Consider the following 20,928-nt stretch of genomic DNA (forward strand, 5'->3'; position numbering starts at 1 on the left):
CTGCTTGTACTAGGACTTTGCCTATTTGTCATATTCTCGATAATGTCTACAGATTCTGCTGTCGGAGTCGTCGAAATTCAAACCCTAACCAGCGTGATTTAATTGGCTAAAAGGGTGGGAACTAGGAGCCGTCGTTATTAAAAAATAACGACGCACACAATCGTAAAAGTTTTTACTAAAAACCTCTCTGTCGGAGCCACTCTAATATTTTACTAAAAACCTCTCTGTCGGAAAAACCACTATAATATAGTGGTTTTTCCGGCAGAGAGAATATTATTCATCCATATGACGTCAATTTCAACATCGCCAACGGTCGCAACAACTTGGTCATTCAGCGATTTGCATTCAGCCAGCAGCAGCTCAGCAGGAGCTTTCCCCCGTTTTCTCCTCCGCGATGGTTGTCAAGCTCGTGCAGCACGAGCACGGCAAGGGCCGCGTGCGCATGCTCAAGGTGACTCGCACGCCCGAGAAGCACTCGGTGATTCAGCTGGAGGCGGAAGTGCTACTGGAGGGTGCGCTCGCCGCCAGCGCCTACTACGAGGGCGACAATGGTCACGTGCTGCCCACGGACTCGGTCAAGAATACGGTGTGGGTGTTGGCAAAGAAGCACGAGTTCGCATCGCTAGAGGATTTTGGCGTCATCCTAGCGCAGCACTTCGTCACCAGGCACCCAGACATTGTACGTCGATCATTTTTAAAGTATGAATGACGCTAGTAGCGTGCTACATTCAGCTAACTGTGCCTATTGTGGACACTTTTACCAGATCAGCGTGGCCAAGGTGAAGCTCATCGAGACGCCGTGGGAGCGCGTGGTGGTGCCCGACTCAAAGGGTAAGACACGTCCGCATCATCACGCCTTTGTCAGTGCCAGTTCCGGATTCTCCACCGCCTAGTACGTCGGTCTCAATAACTTGTTGCCGAGCTGCATGTACTAACTGTCACGTGTTGCTCTTTCCCTTCTTCCTATCCGCAGTGTGGTGGCTCGCAACTCGACGCATGGCGCCCCGGAAGTGACGGTGCAAGGCGGTGTGGATGGCCTTAAAGTGCTAAAAACCACGCAGAGTTCTTTTGTTGACTTCTTTCGTGATGCGTACACGACGCTGCCTGACGTACCCGCCCGCCTCGTCAGCACGTGTGTCATGGCCACGTGGAACTACACTTCCGATGCCATCGGCGGAGACTTCATCGCCAGATCTGCGGAGATCAAGAACGTACTACTCGCGACCTTCGCAGGCCCAGCTGATGTTGGCGTGCCCAGTCCTGCTGTGCAGTTTACGCTGTACAAAATGGGCGAGGCTGTGCTGGAGAGATGCCCGTATGTTAAGGATATCAAGATCACGATGCCCAACATCCACAACAATCCCATTGACCTGTCTCGCTTTGGCTGCAAGAACATCCACCCCCACGGCGAGGTGTTCCTGCCGACAGACGAGCCACATGGCATCATATCGGCCACGGTGGTGCGATCGACGTCTAAGCTGTAGGTCGTGCGTTCTCTTTTTGTCTGACTGATTGATGTTCAGATATGGCGAGTACGCAGTGTCATTGCTATATTACACCGAAGAAGTATAAAGTAACCGGTGTTGCGAAGCTCAATTGGTGTCCCGTGGTTTCTTTTACTGGGGATAGCCAGGTTATCATTGTTAACGATGGACTGTTAAAGGAAGTGTATTCCTTGAATCACTGGGTCGATAATGTCGAAGTTCCTTGCTCATTTCACAATTTCTTACCACTGAGGTAGCCGTCGGTCGCTTATTGGTGACCAAGCCCTCCTAGATCTGGATTAATGACTAAAGTGGTCGCCGAGTGCTCGTGCGAGAGTATTGATCTTGCTTTGCAGGGATGAGTAGCTGCAGGTCTCAACTAGCTGCTGCACGCGCTGTTCCATCTCCTGGAAATAAACGTCGCAAGTGTTGCACCGTTGAGCTCTGTCAAGCGTGCGCAGCAAAACACACCGAGCGTCAGACCTACCAACACATCACGACATCGACTGTGTTCCTACCGTTCTTCTCCTGCGAGATTAATCGCCCGCGAACGGTATTGTCGTGCATCCCGAGCGTTCTTGACCATGGGCGAAAATGCATCGAAGAGTTTGCGTCCCGAATCAATGCCAATGCTTAAATATCTGGAACATAACAAAGAGTACACGCTGTTCGTCAGGATCAAAACCATGACAACAAGGCAACATAGTCTACTCACAGCTCAAACTTGCTCTCCAAGATCTCCACGATAAGCGGAAGGAGCAGCACGCAAGCCTCCAGATCGACCCCTAATAGTTTTAAGTCTGTGATACGCAGCACATCCACGAGGACAGCCTCGCGCTTTCCTTTCGGTAATTCGCCAATATATCGGAGACCATCGTGCAAATGTCCCTTTCCCCAGTGAACCAGTAGCTGCTGTACGCACTTCTGTCGAGCCTTGAACGCCTTTATGCATGTGTCCATTCCACAGCGAAGCTCCATCACGAAGTCCGATGTAACTACATCTTGCTCCTTCCTTTGTGACGGTAAGTCCTCTGCTGGCGCTGGAGTGTCCAGTCTTGCACAAACTGGGCGTGTCGCCTCGGCTACAACTAACATGTCAGTTGATGTGTCATGAATAATTCGACTCAAAACATACCTGATTGACGAGAATCTTCTGCTTGACGTACTGGACGTGGAGTTGACTCTGCTGGTAGTGGAGAGACTAAGACTCCAGGAGTAGCTGGGCGTGCACAAGCAACATTGCTGATATCACAAGAAACGTGCTCTCTTTGTACACGAGTTTCTGTCCGAAAAGCACCGACGGGACCGTTGGAGCTTCCATTACCGGATTCTCGAGATGCGCTTCGTGAAGCAGGTAGATGTGTAGTTGGTGTGTCAACAGGTTTAGCCACGGGTTGTTCAACAGGCTCCGGCGCGGATGGGGTTGGGTCTCTTACAGATAGTGGCTTGCTCGTGCCTCTTGCCTCTGTTGCTCCATGGTCGGTATTGTTGCTGCTTGTGCGGCTAAATGGTCGCATCTGCCTCACGTCTAGTACCCACACGGAGACGAAAGCATCCTGAATGCATCCGCCCATCAGCTTCATATCCTGTGTCATCGTTGTGTCTGCATGAATCTCCACATGGCCTAACTCCTTCTGGCGCGGCATCATTACACTGTCGTGGCACTGATATACTCCAACCGTGCGGTAAGGCAAAGCACAAAACTATTTCAAAGCATCGAGCTACTAACCTCGATAGCAGTTTCGTACGACCATACTCGAATCGCTTCCTGTGAGCAGCAAAAGAGATACTTGCCGCTGTACGGCTCTGTAACTGTGTGGCTCATTGATGTAGTCTAAGTATTGCCATGGAGAGCAATTGTAAAGTATTTTGTGAAAATGACTGTAGCGTAGTTCGCCAAATGGACTTCGACGTACCGCAGCGTTATCTACAGGTGTGACGCCTATCAAAGCGAATTCCTGAACATCCCAGAATCTCACGGTGCGGTCGGCAGCAGAAGATACCAAAATAAATTCCTCCGGGTTGAATTCAAGACTGGTGATAGCTCCACCGTGGTCAGGAAACTCGTGAAGAAGGCGCCCAGCTGTAAGATCCCAGATTTTGATGACACCCTCCTGATCACCTGAAGTAAGCCAGCGTCCATCCGGAGTGAAGCTCACGGCTGTCACCTCCGACGAATGCCCCTTAAATGTTTGCATGCAACTCTTGGTCCGCAGGTCCCACACCTTCACAATTGTATCTCTTGAACCAGAGGCCACATAGTCACCGTAAAGGTGGAAGTCCACGGTAGTAGTCGACGCCATATGCCCTTTCAGCGTCCGATCCACTTTGCCAGCCTCCAGGTCAAACACTTTGATCGAGCCTGCTTGGGAGCCTGCCACCACCTTGTGCTCTGCTGGGTCAAACACGATGCTCTCGACAGCGCTCTGGTGGCCTGACAAGCTCTATTGGCACATCATACATATGTCGATGGTTTGAGTATTAGCAAACTAACCAACAAAAAATGCAACTTCAAAGTACAATATTAATACATGTAGTTGCCTCGCACCATGATGTTCTTCGTCTCCTTCTCGCGCAGCCGCCAAAGATTCACTAAGTTATCGTCGCCACCAGTCGCAGCAACTTGTCCCTATAATCAGCAAATGCCCACAAATTCAGCCCACAGATATTCTACACAACGGCAGGGCCGTCAGACGCCTTCATACCGACTTGCGGCCGAATCGCAGACAGTTGACGTTGCTGGAGTGCGCCAGGAAATGGGCTGCTTCGACACACGCATACAGAGAATTAACGTAAGTGAGAACAGACTCATCGTTCATGACGCAGCAGCGTTACGACGCACAGTGTCGGGCGAGCGCCATGTCTGGAGGCGCAATTCAGGCTTGTGCGACGCTTGCAGTGCGGGCCGGGGGCTCTAAATATTAGGTGTTCGAAACCCGCGGGTCGAAAAGCGGGCCCCGTGGTACCTTTTGACGGATTCCAGTCAAAAATCGCGAATTGGGAGCGTAACGCGAGATGCAGGTTCTTGTTGCGGTGCTGAGCTTCATCGACATCGTGGCGCTTACTTTCCTCAATGGCTACTGGGTGCGTCTCGCCCCACCGCCCCCTTCAATAGCTCGCTCTCTATAAAAGCTGCTGTCACTGACCGAAGTATCTTCTGGTTGCATAGCTAATCACCCTCGATGAACTGGAGTTGGACCATCTGAACCCGGCCGACGTGGCCAAGCGCCTCAACAAGCTCGTTTGTATGTATACTTCTGCATGTGCTGCTTTATTGTTGGGCACAACACGTATGCTTTTTGCTAATAAATTTACTTTCTTTCTGCTGCGATAGACCCGGAGATGATCCTGCACGGTATCCTCATGTTCTTGTGCTTGCTGGCGTGGGCTCCGTGGGTATTTCTGCTTAATATCCCGGTTGCAGCGTGGCACATCCGACGGTGAGTGTGCTGTCTCCTTCTGTTAAGCGCTTCTTAAAAAGGAATGTAATGGATACTAATACTGTCGTCGATATTTACTGCAGTGTCGTGCGGAATGAACACATGATGGACCCAACGGAAATTCTGCGTTTCAAGAATCTGCAGCAGGCTCGTTTGGAGTCTATTGCTAGGACGGTCTTCTACGGTCTCCAGATTGTCTACGGCATGTTCTGGTGCGCCCAGTCTCCTGATAGAATCGACACCTGCTTGTTTCTCGCTACTATTAATAACACGTTTTCTTTGTTTGTTGCGTTAGGATGGTGTCGGCTATTGTGAACTCAGCGAAGAACCGGAAGGGTGGCAAGCGCGCATAGATAGCGGGTTACTGGCACCACGAGAGGAAGGCCAGTGGAGGCCATTTCGTTTGTCACCAAGAGGCGATGGAGAATTAAGATTCCTCGTCAGTTTGGCCACGTCGAGGATCCTGCTGAATTCTCGCTAAGACATGAATTAAGATACAATGTAGCGGATACTGTATAACGTTAGTGTCGGCGACGTAGCAAGCGACAAATGTAGCCATCTCCCGTGTAGTCCGATTTACACTCCGAATTGTAATAGAATAATACCGAACAGCAATGCGTAGGCGCTACGAACGTCGGCGCGCCGCCAAGGCCAAGGCGACCGCCGCCACTGCGGCCGCAGAGAAGGCAAATACGTCCACTAGATCTCCAGGTCCCGTAGAAGCCACCGCAGCGTCCACCACCGCACCCAAAAAGCGACAGGCGACGGTGCACGCGGCGGCTCAGATCAAACTTCACGTCCATGGCCACGAGTTCCAGAACGGTGAGGAAATCGTGCTCAACCCGGAGAGTTTCCCCCAGCTCAAGGAGCTTATATGGAAGGATTATGTAGTAGAACTTTTCCACCCTGAGCACATTGGCGACGTGCGGCAGATCATGGCCTCGGACGGCGCGGCAGTCGCCTTGGCTGAGGGATCCCCACAGAACCATCTACTGCTTGAGATCCCGGAGAGCAGTGCCGCCCCATTCAAGGGCAAGATGCAAGTGAGCGTACTGAAGGACACGGCTGCCATCTTTCAGCTGGCGCCTTTTAAGGACGTGACCGTACGCTTTCTGCCCAAGACACAGGTCGAGGCGGACTTCGTGGAGGTCTCACTTAAGGATCAATTCATGTCCAGACGAGACCTCATGTACCTCAAGCAGTCCATGGTGGGCACGGCGCTATACGTGGGAAAGACAATCAGAGTACAGGGGACGAGATGGCAGGTGCTGGACGTGCGTTCAGGCGGCGAAAAGGTGCGCAGTGGAGTCATCTCGGAGAATACAAAGTTCACATTCCGCTCGCGCACGTCGCGCATCATGTGGCTGGTGCAAATTAGTCCAGAGATGTGGGACATGGCTAACTCTGGTATGCTCTACTTGGAAATCTTCCTCACGGTGGTGCGAAATGTGCTGAAGAAGTGGATGAAGCACAAAGTCTCGCACAGTCTTACAATTCTCTTTTACTCCCGCTGTTTTTACCCCGAAATGGATCAGAATAAAGACTGCTCAACGTATTCGAACCAAAGATTTATGCCCAAAAGAAAACAATCGCGTACAGCGGACGATGAGAGAGAATCGTCCTTCCCGTATGAACGGAGTGATTGCTTCTCGGTTGGAGTCGACGAAGACGGCAGACACTATCAGGATTTTTACAAATTGGTCGCATTTGACAGTATCATTACAGACGTTCAGCCGTTGCTTGTGAAGCTCAAAGAGGAGATGAACGCGTTCCCGAGGAAATGTGGTTGGCGATCACCAGCAGATTTCTACGTTTCGTCCTTCTCCCCTGCGGAATTAATTCAGGACGAGTCTGGCCCACGTCCAGGTGTCCCCTCTAATGCTCGTGATGGAAATCTGCTAGAAGCTGTGAATCTTGTGCTCAACATTTTCGAAAAACATCACATCGACCGCGATTTATCACGTAGCGGGCAAAGCGTTGTGCTTATCACCCCAGGTAACGGCATTTTCTCGGTAAACAAGCGTCTTTCCGAGATCACAGAGCAGCGCATGATGGATCATGGTATTGGCATTGACTTGATTTCGTTGGCGTCTCGCCCTCTGCACAAGTGCCCGCTATTTCTCTTCAAGCAGTCCGATTTGTCAGAAATGAAGCTGCCTGGCAAGAAAGAAGGCAACCCTGCGACTGAGCTGTGTCTGTGTAACAACAATTTGCACGGTTCAAAGAATGGATATCAACGACGCTCACGAACAGGCTCAAGCGACGTGGTTTCCGACTCGCAGTCAGCAGCAGCAGACACTGGCGTATCGTCAATGCGAACTGGCCAGCTGTGCAAGTATTGCTTGCAGAGGATGGAAAACCGGAAAAACTATATTGTTCCGCTGTGGATTCCGCTATGGTTTGTGCAAGAAAACATGCTCATCCCGCATGAGTGTCCGCTAGATGAAGACATCACCCAGTTTTGTGACGTCTGCGCGCCAAAGAACTCGAAGAACAAAATGTTTGAGCCACTCCCGATGTGTCGGATGTTTAAGGACAACGATTTTACACATTTCGGCTTCCTGTCGCTTCCGAAGCCACTGGAATGCTTGCTACATTCCTTTAAACAAGCTGAATCATCCCTCAGCGACGATGATCGCGACAACATGGGTTCTCGTATAGCTCCTTCCGTTAGCTGCTCTACATACGACAACGTCATTCTTGCGGGTCTGAATAGCGACCTTGTCCGCGCTCGAGCGTCTTCCATGGCGTGCTCAGAGGACTCTCTATTGTATGACGGAGAAGTCGTGACCAAAATCCGATCATTCTCCTATACCGAACAGAATAAGCTACTGCAGGAGTACGAAAGATACGACGACGGAGTGTTTGGCTTTGCTCCAGCGCCGAGACTGGCGCAGAAATCATCCGACAGCGACATGAGTGTCCGCTTAGCGTCAACGCCGCCATTCCGACCTGGAATGTCGTATCTGCTGAAAAAACGAACAGGAACTATTGGATTTCACTCCAGTTCAGCGGGCAATGCAAACGACAACGGGAGTAGCAACAGTGCCGAAACTCGCTGGCGTCATTTCGAGCAGCGAGAACCATCTCCACTGAATGTTGACATGGCTGAATACCGAGGAAGTTTAGAGGCTAAAGTGGGCTCGCTGGATGACAAACCGAGGATTACTTCAAGCTCGTTCCCGAACACGTTTCAGCTGGGTGACGGCAGTGCACCAAACCATACGTCGTTCACAACCAGTCCGGTGTTGCGTCCTGCTGAGGGTGCAGTAAAAGAAGACATATTTCACTCCCAAGCATTCATGTTAAAGCAACTCACCAGCAATCAGCGTCGATGGAGTCAAGTGCGACCATATGAAGACCGCCAGTATAAGCTTGCTCAGAACGTGTTGAAGTGGAGGAGTCTGTGTTTTCCTGCTCTTTTGCCTTTAGCGAGTGATTTCATGCCAGCTCCGAAAGAGTTGCAAGCACACTACACCGAGTCTTTCTACAGCGTCATGCTGCCTGAGCGCGACGAGCGAAACGGAGTGACGTTCCGCGATTATCGTGAGTTGGTTCTGGAGATGGTAGCACAGAGATTATCACAAGATTTCCAGCTCGTCTCGGCGGAAGACTCGAGTGAAGTCGGCGAAAAAGATGGCACAGTCTATCGCCTTAGCATGGGCCATCGAATCCATGAAATCGTACACAACGAAGAAACCCAGACGATCGATGTCAAGCGCTATCTCCAAAAGGTGACGACACGGTCGGATGTGGACATTATGGAATATCGATACTCGCTTTGGTCGCCTATCGTCGATCGGTTCGTTACTGTCGCCCAGGAGTTCCGCAAGTATCCGCAGATCGAATACCAGTGGAACCATCTTGACCAGCTCATCTGCGGATACATTGATGATATGAGTGAAGGAATCCGCTACAAACGCAGCCTGTTTTGTCTTCTCCCGCCGCGACTAGGTGGCTCTGATGTCAGCGATCAAGGTAAGAGGAATAATGTCTTTTACTTGTTTTTGTACGATAGGTGAATGATGCTGTGTGTGTGTGTGTTGACTACTTGCCAACAGACAATCTGCGAGATTATACGGAAGGCTGTCGGAAGTTCCTGGACTTTTTGCGAGCCAAGGCAGATGCAAGCACGAGGTTCCCTAATGTGAAGCTCTCGACAGACTGGAGAGAAAACATGTCGACGAGCGGTGCTGATGCCCTTAAGCGAGTGGGTCAGCGGAGTGTTAAGATGTTGCTGCATACAAATGATGCCGTCACGAGTCAGAATTGGGTGATAGCGAAAGTGGACACGGAAGTTTTGCCAACGCAATGCTATCACGTGGAGATTCAGTGGCTTGTTTGCCGCAGTTCCCTCGTCGATGATCTCATCACAGCAATCAGCCGTCGCGCCAAGCAACTCGGTCTGGAGTTACAGAGAGTGACTGAGAATGGTATTTCGAGCAACCTGGACCTTCATCCGCTGAACTGTCCCATTTTCCTCAAGATTGACGACCCATCTGAGCGTCGAATGGTAGAGAAGGCGCTGGTTGAGCGCTTTGACTTCTGCTGCGAGGCGCTGCACCCGATCCCGTTCACTCACCTGAACCATAACGCTGAGTATGCGATCGTCATGCAGGAGCCCCGACAGCCACGCGCGCGACGTATGATCTCATACTACCGACAATATGTGCACCGATCGTTGTCGTGCTTTGCTCGCATGACTCAGACTGGGTTGGTGTGGATCTCGAACCAGAAGGTGCACGACGACGAAATCCAGCCTATCTTTGAGGAGTTGCGACAGTACATTGAGTCACTTCAGATAGCACGCTCAGCGCTGATTGGCGTACTTGACATGTTTGAGTCTGGAACAGCAGCTACATTGGTTCCAGCATCAGTGCCGTCCAGGAACGACAAGGATATACTGCCAAAGGTGGTAGATACGAAAATACCTGATACTAGTCCTAACGGAGAGGATAGTTCGGTTGACGAGACGAAGTTGCTGACGGTCGCAAGCGAGAGCGCCAGTACTTGCAGCGAAGAGGAGAAGGAGAACAGCATCCCCCCGATCAACGTGGTGGTGCGCGATGCCGCCGACTTGGACTCGAAGCTCCACTTCCCAGATACTACAGGTGCTAGTGCTGAGCGAGGCCCCTCTCTCGCGGCAGAGGAGGGTGGGTTCCCTCTAACCTAGCTGACGAAGCGGTAGCAGTGCGGGGGTATTCAGGTACAGGTATGGGCCTTAGTAACGGATTCAAGTCTGTGGTTTTGATGGAGATGAATCGACGGATGTAGCCATTCTTTGCATCGTGGTACACCGACTGATGTACTGTTCATGTATCTTTGAACCGTGTGTCACATGGGGAAACATATTTGCTGCTGCGGATTCACTCGACGCCCCCAGCGGCAGCGAGCTATTCTATGATTAATGTGCATCAGACTTAGCATTATGAGCAAGTATAAATACAGCTTCGTCGAACAATCATCCTTTGTCTTTTGCGCTAGCGTGGTAGGACGGGGATGCTAACGGACGCGCCCGAATAAAAGCCCCCTACCGAATAGTGTCCTGTGGGGTGCTACATGCCTGCACTATTAAATACAAGCCTCTCCTGTATAGAGTCCTTATAAAAGCTACCAAATCTGCTATTACAAACTTGCTGACCATCCATTCTACAGAGAGAAACACTTTTCGCCGCTTAGGCATCAAATTACTAATGTCCCGAAATTAATTTTTATGACAGTTTCATTTTTTAATGTAAAATACTTGTACTGTAGATATTAGTCGCATACCCGCTATCTGTAATACATGTACTATTAATACATGTTCAGTGGCTCAGAAAATACTAGTACATGTACATGTAACGGACGCGCCCTATTAGAGTCCGGACTATATGTAATAGTGCCGGCCGAAAGTGATAGAGAGGACTTTAAACGGGTGAGGACTTTATTCCTTGCTGATATGATAGTGTACCAGGTTAATATCGTCTAACGCATCATTTAACCCTAAAGGATTTAACAGATCGACGTATTCGTCCATGTGCGGTTCCTTCGACCACTTTTCATGAAATTTAGCGCCAATCACATCGTGCTTGGATATAAACCACGACGAGGGGTCTCTCGAGAAGCCTGCTATTTCAGCGCTCCGCATGATTGTTGCCTCATCCGTGTCTCGCCACGCGCGGAGGCCTCAATCGCAAACGGTGTCAACACTTGGCATACGTGGGCTACCAAAGCGAGTGCATTCGACTCGGTCCGACTCGTTCCAAGCGTTATTTCCATGTACAGTAGGTCCTTAAACGACATATTTAGTGCACTTGATCACCTCTTGCGTACGCTCACTGCTAACCGACTGCCTTTGATGAGGCATTATTGGAAATGACGAACAAATGCTGCCTCAAGCCATACTTGCGGGAAATTGACAGATTCTGGTTCTATTCAATAGCACTCGCCAGATTCTGATCATCCTCACCAGACCCTGGTACGCTGGCTAAATTATTTTCCAGACCCTGGTACTTTTATGGAAAGGATTTCAAACCAATTTGTTGGTTACTTTGGTCTGATACAGATTAGTTTCGTGTCCTCTCCGATTGCTACGGTGAAGCGACAGTGTTCGCATACAGAAAATTGAATGTTGGTTGGCTGCTCCAGCGGAGCGCATTCAGCGAGAGCAACAGTTTCAGAGCAGGAAGAGTTGCTGCTGCGTTGGCCTCACGTGCCATTCTCTTTTCGCCTCACGAGAATTTTTAGCTAAAATCTCAGCATTTAAATTACGCTGTGCAAACATTTTAATACAGCCGGGCGGTCGCTCTAGTTCTTGTCTTGTGTCTGGCTGTCGGTGTTTGGCTTCGGTGATGCCGTACCAACGAACGTTCATATCCATCAGCTCGCTCTCGAATAGAACGATTTTGTCTCTAATGGTTTAAAAATGCGAACATCGGTAAAAGACCGCTTTATAACTTTCTAACCGGTATTAAATTTTGGTTAGTTAAACAAACGATCTATTGGTCTTCAACAAGTCGCCAATGTGTCGTGTGAGATTGCAGAGGAGCAAGAAGCAAAAGAAAAAAAACAATGGTGATATTGGCCTTACAGAAAATGGGTTAGACTTCTCCCGTGCGAATACACATCTTCAGGTAGCACGCTGCCGTTAGGACTCGAGCGTCAGGAGCACAAGTACGTTTAGCAGCATTGAAACCTTCCGTTCTGTTTTGTTGAGGTAAACCGCATTTCAACATTAGAGAAAAAGAGCAACCAGGAGACTGCTCCACAGTCGCGCGCCGTGTAGGATATTTTTGTTGATAGAGTACCAGGATCTGGAAAATAATTAGCCATAGTACATGCTTTTTCCGCCTCTGTAGTGCTCGTTTATTATCATGCACTCCTCCTCGGTTAGCTGCTTGCCTCGTGGCATCGTTTCTGGCTTCCCTGCGAATCTAAGAATAGGTTCTAAAAGGTCTTTCACACGGCTGTCCACAGGTCTCATTTATTACATTTGAAAGTCAATCATTTTTGTTTATTACTTTACTGAATTTTAAATTACCAAGTGCGGCTATAATTCTGACCCGACCTCAAACCAGATTTTGCCTCCTGGCTCCAAGCCGACTTAGTCGTTTTCAACCTCGCTTGCTGCACAAGTCTTCTATCCCTTTAAGACGGCCTCCGAGCCCTTCGATTGCAGGCAGCTCTCAGTTTCTGGCGCAAGAGCTCTATTTTTCAGGTGCGGCTATAATTACGACGCGCACTGTACAGTACCAGGATCTGCCATAACCTGGCAAGTGCTTATTAACTGTAAATTGTACCAGGATTTGTCAATTTCCCTTTCCAGTTTCTGTATCTCTAGCCGTTACACTGTAAGCTACAGTGTAAGCTACAGTGTAACGGCGAGTCTAGCACTTTTTGCGTCCGGATGCTGTGCACTGCCTCTGCCAGCTGTGGCTCAAATACTGCAGCACTCGCAGACTGCAACTCCACACAACGCGGCAGCGTACAGCAACTCCACCTGCTTCAATTTCTGTTGTCCAGGCTTTCAGCGCTCACTTTCCATTTCAGTCTGCCCCTATCCAATACTGCAGAAGCGATTTCAGTCCCGCAGTCGCATCCGTGTATCCAGATTCCTCGTCGTCACGTGATGGCGATCGCTGTAGAAGCCTCGTCGCCCTCGGCCCGCATCGCGCGCGTAACGCCTGGTAGTTTGTTCCGACGCATGTCGGCGCAAGCAATGGGTATGGAGGCTGCAGCGCTATGTCATCGTTCGCACTGGGTACCCAAGTCGTCACGCTCGAGCTGCTCCAACTGCCACCGCAGCTTTCGCCTCTGGGCGGGTAAACACCACTGCCGCCTATGCGGTGAGATTGTTTGCGGCACCTGCTCCACCAAGCGCATTCTATTCCAGAAGAAGAGCGTGCGCACCTGCGACGACTGCGTACACGCCAACGTGCAGAGCATCTCGGAGGTCAATCGCCGCCGCTCCACACCCGAGTTTCTGCACTCCTACACGAGCCCCGCAGCCTTCGGAGACATTGACGACAGGTATGAACGTCACAGCCTTCAGGTAATGCCGTTGCGGACGGTTAACAGTCGTGGACTCCAGAGGCACCACTCGTCTTTTGTATCAACTGGTTCGCGCCGCGAAATTGTCAGCAACATGGGTGAGGAAGACGCCACGTCGTTCAAGGAGATGACGCTCATGAATTACAGCATCACTTTTTCCTGGCAAACCCAGATCATGTCGCTCGTCATCGCGGCTCTTGTTGTCTCCATAGCCTGCGCGCTCAAACTCATGGCGCAGGTGTTAATAGAAAGAATCTACATGTACTGTAGTGTACGAATACGTGTTTAATCATTTTTCATCTCTAGGCGAGCGACACTGCGTTGCTACCCTCGTTCGTGACAAGTCCAGTCTTTTTGTGGAGACACAGTATGCCCACTTATTATTAATATATCTACCATGCCTTCCTGCAATGTATATATGTCAGCCGCGAGTCGACGGTATCCGAATGCTACGTAGTAGAATCGTTCTTTGCTGTATCACACGACCGCATGTACACTTGCTGGGACCGCTTTACCCATTTTCAAGGCATCAGTAGCGAGAGCAAAGGCAATAGGGCCCTGCATCTGCGAAGTGGATCCGTAGGAGGGCACAGTCGCACTTGTGATGACTGCTGGATAATCGATAGCACTGCGTGGGGCACACACACCAACAAACACAACGAGGCAGGCGTTAATACAAGCCAGCGTTCCGGCGATTATGCCGAAAACGTGACCGATCATCCCAAGGTCCATCAAACCGACGAAAACAAGGTATGTTGTCATTCCTCGGTAGCCGTAGAGGAAGCCGAAGTTTGGGCGCAGGACGTTGTCGGTCACGCTCAGGTGACACTCGAAGCAAACCAGAAGCAGAGCGAAGACGATGGCATTGACAGCAATGAGAAACTCGGACACGTCAAGAAGAAAAATGCCAACGAGGCTGTTCACACCCGCTGCAAGCTGTAAACACGCCGCGAGCAAGTTCAATACGCGTATCGTGCAGACGAGCTTGGTCATCCTCTCCACCCGTAGTCGCAACATCCCACGGTTGGCCATTGTAGATTTACGGCTGCATAAATCGTTTATAAAACGTGAGTTAGGCGCGATTGAAGCGGTAAGCAAGCAACCTACGATGTCACCTGTGCGCTGTCTGGCAGAATGTGAAGTGGCGTTGTGATTCAACGCCAATTCACACGCCGTTGACCCCCTGACACCAGATCCCGTTCCAGAATCTAAGACAAACCATTATGCACTTGTTTGAAGTACCATAATAGCCCATGCTCCTGGCCCACCTGTCGATCATTTTTGGTTCTTAGCAGATGAGGTCTCTGCATTATTAACCCTTTCGTTTCCATAAAAATACATAGAGTATGATTTAGCAAAAGTGGGTGGGTCTCTTAAATTATCCGTCCTGGTTTTGTCAAATAGACAAATCGTTTATTGTATTAAATAACGTATTACACCGTATTTTGATATATGAAATTCTCTGAGACGGTGGCAACCCAACTGTCGCAAGCACCAATATCTACCACTTAGAACGCAAGCGTAGTCTAAATTTCACCTCAAATTTTATTGTGTCTCTTACGTTACGGTGTTGTGTGGCACACCGAAGAATGCACTCGAAGCCCTCGACGAGGGGGGAGGGATACATACTAGCGGAAGCGCTCTATAGTGATTTCAGCAAAGAAAATCATTTGTTGGCGTCTAACATCTAAAAGATACGGTAAAGATTCCCCGAGGCTGCCCTCATTACGGAACCGAGACCGAGACGTCGATGGATGGAAACACTGACTGAGGATACCGACATACGGGTCGACGATCACGTAGCGGTGGCACGTGCACCCGCGGATAGGGCGAGTACTGCGACCAGGGCGATGAATACGAGTGCGTTGTCGGTTCCGGAGGGGCAGCAACAGACGAACGAGGTGCTTTTTGTCCATGACCCGCCGGAGATGACGACCGTCAACACCACCGTCATCGACAGCAAGCTGGGACTCACGATAACAACAATCGACGGCCACACCACACGACGGAGGTGGCCATGGCGATAACCTTGGACGGCAAGACGGATCTAGAGGCGTACGGCATTTAAATCTATGTGACGACGACATAAGATGCTAATGTCACAGTGAAATCAAGAAGAACAAGATCAAAGTCGATGGAAGCGTCGTGCAATGTGTGAATATACTGCGTATGGCAGTAAATGCAGGAATCCAACCCAAACGGAAGATTACTGCGAAAAGCACAACGTTACTTTGTGCGAAAGCACCTACCCACTCGATACATCCAGCCACATCTTTGTCAAGAAGCGTCATGGTCATGCTGGCAGAAGTACTATGGATATTATCTGCCTAATCTGGTCTACAATCTCGAAGGTCATCTCATGCGAAGCTCTTCGATATACAAAATGCAGGCACCTTTCCTCCGATCAAAGGCAAGCAAGAGGACTACGCGTTAGGCTCACGTGGCTCACGTGACCGCTGGTCACTAGTTCCGGTGTCGCATCGGTACAGCAATTTGATTATATGAAAAAAAAATGAGAAGTGGATTTATAGATACTTGGTTGGTGCAGATTTTTGTAAGCAAAACTACCCACACTACACTGCAAGCTTGAGGACAAACCACGCTTCGGTAGCTCTCAACGTGAAGATATTATTGCGTCAAATGTCCATATGGCCGGTTGCGAGTCATCGTGAACTGCATTTTCTCCCAGACCATCGGCGAGGTGCAAGTGGCTGCTGGTGGGACGAATTTGCATTAGTCAAGGTGGCCAACGACTAGCAAAGAGGCTACATCCTCTCGCACTGTTCCGTGCCTGCCGACAAGATGAATTGGCGTTTGACGAGCAGCGTGTGTAGCAATCGCTGCAGGTCCAACACAATGGACAATAGTCGGAAATTCGCAGTCTAATCACCAGCCACACCGTGTACAAACCGTCGTAGTAGCTACCGCGCATGATTGTTGTTGCCGCTGACGCTTCGTGTTCACATCGGTTAGGGAATGCAGCGGCCAGTGTAGCAACGGTATCGCTCCAAACGGGCAGCATGTATGACTGACGTTCGGCGCCCATGTAGCGTTAGCATCGTACAGCGTGCGGACCGGCGTGGCGACAGCGACTTGTCGGCGTTAGCAACTTATGTGTGGACCAGCGTGACGACAGCATGGGAATCGAGCAGCATTTCCACCAGAGATTTCGGTGGTGTCAGTCAGCGTGCAATGGTAGTGACATCGGTCAGTGTCAGGCGGCGGGTGGGTTAGCAGAGATGGGTGGGGGCAGTCGGTATGAACCCGAGTGTTCACAAGAAAGGAAATTGCGGAATGAGACTCGTTGGGGCTTGGCGCGCGCTCGACGCCCCCGCACGCGAGTTTGAATCGTTGACCCTCCAAAGCGGCTTGTTTCGCGCCAAAACATTGCGAGCTTCAATGTTGAAGTCACGTTTTCGCCGATGTCCTCGGTTTGACCAATCAAATAGCATTCCGATGATTCTAGCAGTCTGATTGGCTAGCAAAGTGATCTTTAATATACGCGTATGGCTACCTATTTCGATTATGGGTAGTACCTATTTTTGCTATGAGGACCAATTACCTTGCAGTAGTTATACCCGACAGCGTATGCTCCTTTGTCGGGTCCGTTTTGACGTAGAAAAGCGTACCTGAGGAAATGTAAGCCAGTAGTTATGTGGCTATGCGCTTCAAGACCACATCCTCAAAAAAGGTAATCCTAACTTTGATCCTGGAGGTAGTAGTTAGATCTCTACCACAGCATGTCGTTCGCCAATTTGTGTAGTATTATGCTCTGGGTTTTACAATGACATCTCCAGTTATCTTTTTAGGTACGTTTTGGTTGGAATTGGCTATTGCTATTTTTCGTACAATGATCTTTCGAACGGTCTGATTGGTCGGAATCACGTTCGGCACTGTTTAATTTCCAAAAAAAATGCGTTATGCAGAGTATCGTGAACGCATAAAAAGACGCCAAGGACAGTAAACAACGCCACGTGGTGCAGGCACCATCAGCTACAAGACACAAGCGTTTGCTGGTGGCGCAGCAACACACATGGTGCGCCGTTGTCGTCATCATGACGTCCCCCTTGGTGTCGATCATCAACCTGTCGATGACCGCCATCTCGGGGCCTTTGGCAACATGTGCCCGGACTGGGCAAGGAATACGAGTGTGGCGGCGGCTCCTCTGATATCGCCGCCACACTCGTATTCTTCGCCCAGTTCGAAATCATCGCCTCTTCCACGATGCGTGCACCGCTATGTGGTCGCCGAGGCGCACGTCGGTAGTCGTTGTAGGAGGCAAGTGTGCGACCCGATTTTGGAAGGCAGGCCCTCACATTCGTAGTGCTGAGCGTTGATTCCTCAGTTGCAGAAGTCAAGTAGCAAGTAGGTACCCTGTATGGCGAAGTGGAAATGCACCGGCGTTGTGGGAATAATCTGAGTAGAGCGGTGATCTGTGTGGTGCTGTGTTACCACGCGCTCTGGTATTGTAAATATCGTTTTGAGTGTTGAAACTATTGTCCTGTGTGCTGCTCTGGATCGATCATACGACAATTTGACTTTCATACTCTGCCCTCATGTCACTGTATATGAACCAAATTGTTTATTTTTATTATTATTCGAGCCACAGCTCGTACAGGTTGCCTTTGCCTCATTCAGTTTAGGTATTTATGCAAATAATACCGTTCTTTCTCATCCCATTTCTCTAGTTAATGGTAGGGTTCGCTTGGAGGTAGCACATCATATGTCAAAACGACAGATTGCTCTTGCTCCCACAATGGCGATCGATAGTAGGCACACTTGCTGCACGTGCATGGCTCTCGTATATCCATATATTCGAACTGATCCGCGAGAATGTCAATTTCGCTCATCGCAATCCATAAGTTATTAACTTTGCTGAATGCGTTCTCCAAGATTTTACCTTCATTCCAAGCTTGAGCTCTCTGTTCGGTGCTCCGAACGTCTGCCATCTGGATGTCGACTTCAATTTTGACATCAAGCATCTCTGCTTTTTCGACAAGAAATGTTTTCAGGTATTGCATTCGGTCACGTATCATTTCGGTAGTTATCTAAACGTTGTAGTAACGAAAAGGTGTTAGTACCATCATAACATATACGAATTTAAGACTGGTCTTTCGTACCTCTGAAAGCTCCATACACAGCTGCAGCCAGCGTACCATCCACACAAAGTGATGTCTGTAGTAGCCGCTGTATGGATCCTTGGAATGGTCGACATTCATACCGTACATTTCCTTTACCGGCAACATCTCAATAAAGTCATCAACGTCTTTGGTTGAGTGGAATACATTCTCAAAAACCTGCAATTAAAAAAACGTTTGCATGTTAGCAGTTGTATCCATGACACCCTCAGTTCGAATGTTGACGCAGTACTCGATCTTTTGCTGGTATAAACACGGGAAGCAACGAGTCAAAGTTGAGTCTGCGGTGGCAGCTGAAATGAACAAGCGCGTCTTTTATAACGATCGGTTTGTAAATCTGCTCTCCATTGGACGCTGCAACTCCTGCAGTGAAAGGTAGCTGCAAGACGTGTATGTCAGTAAGAAAACTAGATTCGCTATTAGCACCACACTAGTTACCTCTGCCTTGTCGAGGCGCCAATCCATTCGGGAATGAATTCCAAGTTGCTAGTGCCAAGTAGATAGCTGTTTTGGAAATGAAAAATGCCAGAATGAGAGAACATCATCACCTGAGTCTCCTAACCGCAAGTTGCAGTTCAGAGACACTTCGTGGTGCAGTCTGCAGCAAGGAAGGAAGTTCGTATCAAGTAGCTTCTTTACGTTGCAGTTGGGAACCAGCAAATACTAAGAGTAGTACAATCGTACCTGCCTAGTATTAGATATGCAGGTACACCACTGCAAGTGGTATGGATTCGAAAAAGTGTGTGTTTGGTGAGAATCTAGAAAACAAACAAACTTGGAGCTGTACTTATCGAAAGGTCGCTCAAAACAATCTAGAAGAGTATGACGTGAAAGAGCGAGCTAGTAAGTTAAAAATGAAGTTCATCTAGAATCAGCATGTAATGGCCGGTAACCCTCATCTTGAACATCTTTGCGTGGATCAAACAGACTACGTCAAGAATGTTGGCAACTGCGTGCAGTGGCAATGAGCGTTTAAGCTTCAATGATGCAGCTGTCACCACTTCCACGCGCGGGGAGAGGGAGCAGAACCAAAGGCAGCGTTCACGACCGACATGTAGTAGCAGTGACAATACGGTCACTAGCAGCCGCGTCGCGATGGATTCCACGCAACAGTTGTAGCAGCTGTTGAGTCGGAGATAGCGGCGTCGTCGTCATGTCTCCCAGTTTGCTGTCGATCACCAAGCTGTCGATGGCTGTCGTCTCCGGCCCTTTGGTAGCAAGCACCTCGTTGCTGTGTCTCCTCCGATATCGTCGCCACACTCGTTTTCATCGCACTGGTAGCAGTACTCGCCTCCTCCGCATATGCACGCACCACCACTACGTGATCGCTTACCAGTAAACTAGCAAATCATCGCACAAGATTGTTGTTGCCGTAGCCGTTTCGCGTTCACATCGGTTACGGAATGCAGCGACCAGTGTAGCAACGGTATCGCTCCAAACGGGCAGCATGTATGACTGACGTTCGGCGCCCATGTAGCGTTAGCATCGTACAGCGTGCGGACCGGCGTGGCGACAGCGACTTGTCGGCGTTAGCATCTTATGTGTGGACCAGCGTGACGACAGCATGGGAATCGAGCAGCATTTCCACCAGAGATTTCGGTGGTGTCAGGCAGCGTGCAATGGTAGTGACATCGGTCAGTGTCAGGCGGCGGGTGGGTTAGCAGAGATGGGTGGGGGCAGTCGGTATGAACCCGAGTGTTCACAAGAAAGGAAATTGCGGAATGAGACTCGTTGGGGCTTGGCGCGCGCTCGACGCCCCCGCACGCGAGTTTGAATCGTTGACCCTCCAAAGCGGCTTGTTTCGCGCCAAAACATTGCGAGCTTCAATGTTGAAGTCACGTTTTCGCCGGTGTCCTCGGTTTGACCAATCAAATAGCATTCCGATGATTCTAGCAGTCTGATTGGCTAGAAACGTGATCTTTAATATACGCGTATGGCTACCTATTTCGATTATGGGTAGTACCTATTTTTGCTATGAGGACCAATTACCTTGCAGTAGTTATACCCGACAGCATATGCTCCTTTGTCGGATCCGTTTTGACGTAGAAAAGCGTACCTGAGAAAATGTAAGCCAGTAGTTCTGTGGCTGTGCGCTTCAAAACCACATCCTCAAAAAAGGTAATCCTAACTTTGATCCTGGAGGTAGTAGTTAGATCTCTACCACAGCATGTCGTTCGCCAATTTGTGTAGTATTATGCTCTGGGTTTTACAATGACATCAGAAATAGTTTTTAGGCATCGTTTGCTACAATTGCTCATTATGTACTTTGGTTTAATTGCTAAATGGTTAAACTTGTTTTTATCCATTATTTCTCGTCGTCATGTGTTTTATAGCCAG

At 49.5% G+C, this 20,928-nt stretch overlaps 6 protein-coding genes across 6 annotated transcripts; 4 read left to right on the forward strand and 2 right to left on the reverse strand.

The window, feature by feature from the left end:
• Positions 1-340: 340 nt before the first annotated feature.
• PITG_18437 (uricase, putative) lies at positions 341-1,484 on the forward strand (the record flags this gene model as incomplete). Its single annotated transcript, XM_002896319.1, has 3 exons — positions 341-679; positions 765-892; positions 974-1,484. 3 exons carry the CDS (start codon positions 395-397, stop codon positions 1,482-1,484), a joined length of 924 nt encoding a protein of 307 aa, XP_002896365.1.
• A 181-nt stretch (positions 1,485-1,665) lies between these two features.
• On the reverse strand, positions 1,666-4,345 carry PITG_23128 (katanin p80 subunit; the record flags this gene model as incomplete). The annotated part of the gene is made up of 9 exons (XM_002896320.1): positions 1,666-1,928; positions 2,003-2,125; positions 2,200-2,566; positions 2,782-3,148; positions 3,214-3,318; positions 3,401-3,928; positions 4,033-4,113; positions 4,190-4,245; positions 4,327-4,345. The coding sequence occupies 9 exons, from the start codon at positions 4,343-4,345 to the stop codon at positions 1,784-1,786; spliced, it is 1,791 nt and encodes a 596-aa protein (XP_002896366.1).
• A 154-nt stretch (positions 4,346-4,499) lies between these two features.
• On the forward strand, positions 4,500-5,277 carry PITG_18440 (uncharacterized protein; the record flags this gene model as incomplete). Its single annotated transcript, XM_002896321.1, has 5 exons — positions 4,500-4,568; positions 4,654-4,729; positions 4,819-4,909; positions 5,008-5,136; positions 5,220-5,277. 5 exons carry the CDS (start codon positions 4,500-4,502, stop codon positions 5,275-5,277), a joined length of 423 nt encoding a protein of 140 aa, XP_002896367.1.
• A 261-nt stretch (positions 5,278-5,538) lies between these two features.
• On the forward strand, positions 5,539-9,729 carry PITG_18441 (vacuolar membrane-associated protein, putative; the record flags this gene model as incomplete). Its single annotated transcript, XM_002896322.1, has 4 exons — positions 5,539-5,847; positions 5,896-8,902; positions 8,986-9,643; positions 9,696-9,729. The coding sequence occupies 4 exons, from the start codon at positions 5,539-5,541 to the stop codon at positions 9,727-9,729; spliced, it is 4,008 nt and encodes a 1,335-aa protein (XP_002896368.1).
• Positions 9,730-13,031: 3,302 nt separating this feature from the next.
• PITG_18442 (uncharacterized protein) lies at positions 13,032-13,584 on the forward strand (the record flags this gene model as incomplete). Its single annotated transcript, XM_002896323.1, has 2 exons — positions 13,032-13,504; positions 13,557-13,584. The coding sequence occupies 2 exons, from the start codon at positions 13,032-13,034 to the stop codon at positions 13,582-13,584; spliced, it is 501 nt and encodes a 166-aa protein (XP_002896369.1).
• A 343-nt stretch (positions 13,585-13,927) lies between these two features.
• On the reverse strand, positions 13,928-14,490 carry PITG_18443 (uncharacterized protein; the record flags this gene model as incomplete). Its single annotated transcript, XM_002896324.1, has 1 exon — positions 13,928-14,490. The coding sequence occupies one exon, from the start codon at positions 14,468-14,470 to the stop codon at positions 13,931-13,933; it is 540 nt and encodes a 179-aa protein (XP_002896370.1).
• Positions 14,491-20,928: the final 6,438 nt, after the last annotated feature.

The sequence above is a fragment of the Phytophthora infestans genome, genomic scaffold (assembly GCF_000142945.1).
Source record: "Phytophthora infestans T30-4 supercont1.62 genomic scaffold, whole genome shotgun sequence".
NCBI classification, from domain to species: Eukaryota; Oomycota; class Peronosporomycetes; order Peronosporales; family Peronosporaceae; genus Phytophthora; species Phytophthora infestans.